Source organism: Macrotis lagotis, chromosome 2, assembly GCF_037893015.1.
Source record: "Macrotis lagotis isolate mMagLag1 chromosome 2, bilby.v1.9.chrom.fasta, whole genome shotgun sequence".
Lineage (NCBI taxonomy): Eukaryota > Metazoa > Chordata > Mammalia > Peramelemorphia > Peramelidae > Macrotis > Macrotis lagotis.
In genome coordinates, this window is record NC_133659.1 from 331,937,187 (window position 1) to 331,944,044 (window position 6,858).

Sequence of the window (6,858 nt, forward strand, 5' to 3'; positions counted from 1 at the left end):
TGAGGAAGTCTATTGGGAATCTTGTCAACTTTGCATTGGGTTCCTGGCATCATAGAGAACTTGCCCGTGGAGCAGACCATCCTCACAGTTCTGACCAAGGAGGTTCTACAAGAGGGATTTGTCCAGCTTGTGGGTGGGTTTGAGGAGCCCATGATCACTGTCAGCAAATAGCTACTGGCCCCACGAGTATTAAAACTTGGGAGGTTTGAAGAGATGAGACAGTATCCTGCCTCTCAAGGATTGCAGACCTGTGGAGGGTCCATGGGAAGATAATCTGACTTTAGATTCTTGCCCGGGAGAAAATTGATGGACAGGGACACAAATAGCCAATTGGCAGGATCGATCCCCAAGGCAAGAATGGAGATGAACTGCACCCTCTGTCAGTGAAACGGAATCAGAGCCGAGGACAAAAGAGGGTGGAAGGGGCGGCTAGGTGGCGCAGTGGAGAGAGCACTGGCCTTGGAGTCAGGAGTACTCCAGTCAAGTCCTGCTTCAGACAATAATGACCTAGCCGTGTGGCCTTGGGCAAGCCACTTAACCCCATCGCCTTGCAAAACAAAACCTTGGGGAAAAAAAAGAGGGTGGAAAGGCCCAGCAAATGTACTTCCTAGTTGTCAAAAAAGGGGAAGAACATGCTAAGAATTTCACTGACCCAAGGGCCAAGCGGAAGAGCAGTGGGTGTAGGTTCCTAAAAGGCAAAGGCAGGCCAGTGAATATTTAGCAAGTAAGAAATGATCACCAAGAGCCATGCCCACTGGCTTTGTCCATCCTTTATTGTGGATTTTGGTCACCAAAGTGGCCAGATCACGGGGGGGGGGGCATGCTGAGTGGAGAGAATTATCCTAGACTTTAGCAAAATGGTGGATGAGATGGAGAGAGGTGGGCTTAGATAATACAGCTCAAAAGGTTAGACTCATTAATGGTTCAAAGTTAAGAATCGAGGCCCGGCCCTGGGGTGGAGCGGCCCCCGGATCTGTGCTCTCCCTAGTCCCAGTGCCATTTAACATTCCTATCAAAGGCTTGAATGTATGATACTCATTTATTAAATGTGCTAGTAAAGCAAAGCTGGAAGGGGGAGCTAACATGTCCTCCCAGTCCACCCCAAAAAACTCTCAACAGGCTAGAACATTGGGTTGAATTTAATAAGATAAAATGGCATAGGGGTAAATGTAAAATCTTTATGTTCAAAAACTGACTTAAGAAATAAAAGATGGGGGAAGCATGGTTTTGATAGTATTATCTTTTTGAAAAAGGTTTTGGGGGTTGCAAGCTTAATGAATGACCCAGGTGATGTGTGTATAGCCTGGAGGAGACCTTGGGGGAGCAGCTATCTTTACAAGTGTGGAAGAGGGATGACTTTAGGGTCAGGATCAGGAGGCAAAACCAGGTTGAACATGGGAAAACGCTTCTCAGTTGTCCAGAAATGGAACGGGCTCTTCCCTGTTCCCAGGTCTTCGGTGACATCTCTGTGGTGAGGATTCTTTTTCAGATACAGTCTAGTCTAGATGGCCTTGAATTCCCTTCTAAAATTCCATGTTTCTGGAGGCAGCAGCTTTTGACTCAGGTCTAAGTTTTTCTCCGATTTCCTGAGAAGCTCCATAGCCCAAGGGCTTACTAACAAGTATAGAACACAAGCCATTTCTTTGGTTTTCAATTTCTCAGTATTGGATCCAAGCCAGAGTGTGACCTTTTTCTTTTTTTATGGGACCCACAAAAAGCCAGGGAGGAAGGGAGAGTAGCCCCTGAGAGAAGATATCTCCTAGTTGGAAGAGCTTGGGGCAAAGCCTTCTGGGGCCAAGGACCACCCTTGAGGATCCAAGCTCTGGATACATCCCCTGCCCAATGAGCCATCTCTAAGGACAAAGAACAAAGAGAAAATACATTTAACAAAACGGGTACCAGCCACTGCTGCTGGGATGAGTGATGTTCCAGACCAGGACCTACCACCTTGGCTATTGGGGCAGTGTTGGGAGCCAGGGTCTCTAAGCTGTCTGACACAGTCGCAGCAAGAAGACTCAAGGCAGTCACACTGCCTGATGGAACATTTCCTTCTTCAATATTTATAGGGATTTCATGCATACCAATATTTCTAGGTTTATTATTGATTACAATATTTACTCACCCTAATACTGGAATGATTATAAAGGAAGGATTTCAGAAAAATTCCTTGAATAAAACAGATTGTAAACTGTCTAAATTTAACAGGACTGCCTCTCCCTGAGGCATACAAAAGGCTTCAACATTATGAAATCTCTGGAAAAGCCAGCACTGGGAATTCCAAGAAGATACCAGAATATATACAGGGAAAATAGATACAAAATGAGTCAGATAGAATTCCAGGGAAATTAATAGTTTTGCCCCCCTTTCCATACACAGGAATATATGAAAAAGATGGTGAGAAAATAGTTAGTACAGGTGACCGTTATGTGAACTCCAGCAGCCTTAGCTTCATGGGAAAGAATAAAAGTCACAGAAACTGTGGCTTCTACCAACTAGGCCAGAAAGAAAAATTGGTTATTGTAAGAGTTAACAGATGAGTGGACAAGCATAAAGACCCTCACTATAGATTGTTAAGGAATTGTATCTAAAAACATTGCACAAAAAATATAAAAACCTTTCCATTAAAAGAATTGCTTAATTAATAACTTTAAATGAATTAACAATTATACAATGTAGTAATAAATAAGGTAACACACAGGTTGAGGTCATCATGGTCTGAATAGGGATAAGAAATTAATTATAGGATTATTACTTAAACTTGTAATCACATGATTAAAACTTGCAACCATATGAACTATATGATTGATGATGAAAATTGTACACTTCTGTAACCAAGGAAATGATCTCAGCTTGCTTGAAACATACATGATTCTGAAAGTATAAAAATAAATCCAGGCAGCTGACAGTCAGTCAACCTGCTCCTGCCTATAACCCCTTGTTGACTCAACTCATTTCGCCAACTTTATCCCTCCTGTCAGGTTCCAAGGACCCCGAGGAGGCTGGACCCCTGCAGGGCAGCCTTTGAATGAGCCAGGTCCTGCTGACTAGGACTCCTCACTCAGGGGTCAGACTTATTCTCCATGGCTGTTCCAGGGAAGGGGTTCAAGGACAGAATGAAGGGCAGCAGGAGGAATGGGATGAATGATCGTCCTCCATTCAACAAGTGCAGGAACACATGGCAGACTGAGGGGGTGCCCCCTCCCTGTGGGGGAGATGAGACAGGATTTGGTCTCTGACAAATGGAGCTGCCCTACATGGAGTGGGGCGGGGCCTTTGCATCCCTCTCATGCCAAGATCCTTGGATGGGGGCTGAAGATCAGTTGGCATTCCTGCTTTGTGCAGCATTGGCCTGAGGGCCCCCTGCTACCCCTGGTAGTTTCCTCATCTGGAGGTGCCATTCTTCCCTGGTGCCTGAGGATCACATCTAGGGGCTCTGGAACCAGAATAGCACCAGATATTCAGAACCTCTGACCCACCTTTGCCTTGTGTCAAGGGGGCTGGAGATGATGGAAATCAAGACTCCTCTTGGGTCTCCCAGGCTTTTGGCTTCCTTCTCTGGGGTTGGTACCAATGAGCCTACATTCTAGAAATACACTTTTCTGTCCATCAGTGGGCAAGGGAATAGGGAGAGGCCCTGACACCATCCCAGGTGCCTTTCTGGACTGTGATCCAAACCTGCCTCATCTTGTAGGTCTTGGAGCAGTCCTGTCCTCTACCTGGCATGCACCTGCCCCACGATCTGCCCCATGAACCCTTTGAGGCAGGAAGCGCAAGGCTAGCCCCATTGTTCTGAGGCTCAAATGACTTAGTGTTGACTAATCTGGGCTATGTTTCCCCATCTGAAGGTCCATTTCAGTTCATTTTGTGTGTCCTCATTACCCACTAGGTACTGCTCCTCACACGTACTAGGTGCTTTTTGAACTGAGGCCCAGCTGTGAGAGAAGAGTTCACCCTTCACCCTTTGGTGACCAGTGAAAGGCGGGCAGGGCCAGGATTATGCCATTTGGGAGAAAACTACCCCATCATCAGTTGCAGATTTTCTAAGAAGGAAGTAGGAGAGTCACTGATGCCTCAATCCCAGACCTGTCATCAGTCAGCTTCGTGACCCCAGGTCATTTCCTTCCCCTTCAAGTCTGAGTTTCCTCATTTGCACTAAGGATAGTCCCTTTGGAGCACCTAGGTTCCTCTCGGTTCCAAGAGTCCAGATGTCCCCAACATGACCACCCAGGGTTACAAGCTGCTCCCCTGCCTGTGGGGTGTTGTCACATGGGGTTAGAAGGCATGCCTCATCGGGGGAACCCTAGCCTGAGATTGAGGTTCCCCACAATTCCAAACAGGGCAGGAGTTTTAATTTTTATTTATAAAAGGATCTGTGTCCAGCCTCTACTCGCCTGGGACCACCCTAACCCTATGCACAGTGGCAGCAGCGCCATCTGGTGGCCGAGTCTCGAACAGCAGCCATCTGGTGTCCAAGGATGAGGATGAAGGGGGGAGAGGATGGGAAGCACGGCCTCCTGCTGTCTCCGAACACCCACCAGGCTCTTTCAGTCATTCAGGCCCAAGGACTGTCCTGCTCTGAGAAGAGACATTTGTCCCACACTGCCTTATGTCATCTCCTTGCTTCCCAGGTCAGAGTCAATGTGCCTTGCTCTCCATCACTTGGTTCCAGGACTCCCAAAATATTCCTCCTGGAACTTGCGGAAGTCTTCCTCAGTGAACACGGTGCCCTGAGGTTTCTCCTTCTCTGGCTTGGTGGCTGGGCGGTCCCTGGCTTTCCTGCCTTGGTTTTGGAGAAGGATCTGTGGGAGGCAGGAAGCAGAAGTCATGGGGAGGTTCAGAGGAGAGGGACTACTGTGAGGGAGGCTGAGGAAGAGTTTGTCTACAGACACAGAGCTGTTTCCTCCTTAAGATCATGCTCTTGGACCCAGGAATGCATGTCTTTGTTTTGGGGGGTCTCCTAGGACACGACTAAAAAGTGTCAATTCAAAGGACCTAGACCGTCTTATTCTAAACTCTCAATCTAGCCTTTGCTTGGAGCCCGAGGTGATGGGTAAGCTCACTACCTTCCACAGCAGCCCAGCCTACATGGAAACAAGTAGGAATTCTCTTTCCATCTCCTGGACTTGCCTCTCTGCAGTTTCCTTCCTCAGTCAGCCTCCCGGGGTCAAGCAGAAGGGAGCTCTGGAACTTAGTTCTCATTAGGTTTAAATAGATGAAATGATGAATTAATCCCCCCCCCCACCATGGGATAACAGACTCTTTTCAGGGTGGGTGTGGGGAAGGGAAGGGCCCACCCAGGCCCTTGTGATGATGGGTGGGGACCATCTACTTCCAGCCCCAGATCATGGAGGCTGGCTCTGCCAAGATGCCCCTTCAGTGAGTCCTGACAGGGTCCTGGGTTGACCCCAACAGGAGGTGCCCCATCTCCACATGCTCCATGTGAAGACCAGGCGGGCAAGTGGCTTGAAGCCTAACCTTTGTGGTGATCTTCCGGTCGGCCACTACTCGCTTCTGTTTCATGAATCTCAGGTTCTCTTCCAGATGGTCCCGTCTCTGGCGCTTCTGGAACTCCTCTGGGGGGAGGCAGGGGGTCAGGGTTATCAGGGAACATTAAGAAAGGAACCAGGGCAGCTAGGTGGCAAAGGGGTTAGAGCACTGGCCCTGGGTTCAAATCCAGCCTCAGACACTTCATCATGACCTAGCTGTGCGGCCTTGGGCAAGTCACTCAACCCCATTTACCTTAAGTAAGTAAAAAAGAAACCGAGCCCTTGGTCAGGCATCTCACACAGAACAAGGGCAAGGGGCAGGGGCCCGAGGGCTTGAGTTCAAATGGGACCTGTGACCCGCGGGTCTGGGGGGCTTCATGGAGAGGGCTCCCCGGGAAGGGGGGTGGGGCATGGCGCAGGCCGCGGCCTCCTCACCCAGGGCCGACTCGACGACCTTGCCCTTGGCCGTGGCCGTGGCCGCCTTCCGTCCGGCCCGTGGCTTCCCCGCCGGCCGCTTGTGGGCGCCTCGGCCCGGCCCGGAGCCTGGGGGGGGCAGGGAGGCGGCGTCAGGCCCGGGCCCGGGGGTCTCGCCCCTCCCGCGGGCACCCGGCGGCCTCCCTGCGCCCCCCGCCCGCCCCCCGCCTCACCCGCCGGCTCCCCGAGGAGCTCCAGGCCCCTGCGCAGCAGCGACGCCGACATGCCGCCGCCGCCCCCCGCGTGGCCCGCCCCGGCACTTCCGGTCGGAGCCCCTTCCGGAAGCGTCCGGCCGGAAGCCCGAGCCCCGCACGGAGACGTTCCGGAAGGGCCGCGCCGCCGGCGCCCTTGAGCACGCATGCGCAGTAAGGGGGGCGGCTTCCGTCGGAAGCGGGAGAGGGAGGGCGTGGGGGCAGGGCGGCCGGGGCGGGGGCAACTGAGGCCCACAGAGCGGAAGTTACGGCCCGCGCGGGGCGGGGGCAGCTTCGCACTTCCAGCGGCGGCACTTGGGGGGCCGGAAGGGCTTCCTCGGGGTGGGGGGGCGTCCGGGATACGGGCCCCAGCCTCGCCCCCCCCCCCGGGCTCGTGCGCGCCATTTATCCGCATGGGCGGCCGCCAGGGGGCGCTGCAGGGCAGGAGAAGGCGCGGAGGGGCGGCACGAGCTCGGGCCGCCCGGGGCCCCCCGTGCCAGCCCGGGCACGGCCTCCCCGCCCCCTCCATAGCCCTTCCCTCCGCCGCAGGCAGCCCTGGAACACGGGCCCGGGACACTGGGGCCCCCCCGGCATGGCCGTGACATTGAGAAGAACTGTGCATTCTGAGTCTCGCAAAGCGCTTTGCTCTGGCTCCGCGGCAGCCTTGTGAGGCAGAGGAGCCTGTTACCTGTTTTGCAGATGAGGAA

General features: G+C 52.5%; 1 protein-coding gene across 1 annotated transcript; it reads right to left on the bottom strand.

Moving 5' to 3' along the window:
* Positions 1–1,902: 1,902 nt before the first annotated feature.
* RPS19BP1 (ribosomal protein S19 binding protein 1) lies at positions 1,903–6,224 on the bottom strand. Its single transcript, XM_074226974.1, has 4 exons — positions 6,134–6,224; positions 5,922–6,029; positions 5,476–5,573; positions 1,903–4,799 (listed from the first exon to the last, which is right to left on the bottom strand). The coding sequence occupies exons 1-4, from the start codon at positions 6,183–6,185 to the stop codon at positions 4,656–4,658; spliced, it is 402 nt and encodes a 133-aa protein (XP_074083075.1). The 5' UTR covers positions 6,186–6,224; the 3' UTR covers positions 1,903–4,655.
* Positions 6,225–6,858: the final 634 nt, after the last annotated feature.

Bases quoted from the DNA above. Each gene is read 5' to 3' on its own strand.
- RPS19BP1 (XM_074226974.1), bottom strand. From the start codon at position 6,185: ATGTCGGCGTCGCTGCTGCGCAGGGGCCTGGAGCTCCTCGGGGAGCCG. The intron at 6,030-6,133 runs GTGAGGCGGGGG...TGCCCCCCCCAG, and splicing joins GCTCCTCGGGGAGCCGGCGG to GCTCCGGGCCGGGCCGAGGC. The intron at 5,574-5,921 runs GTGAGGAGGCCG...GCCTCCCCCCAG, and splicing joins GGTCGTCGAGTCGGCCCTGG to AGGAGTTCCAGAAGCGCCAG.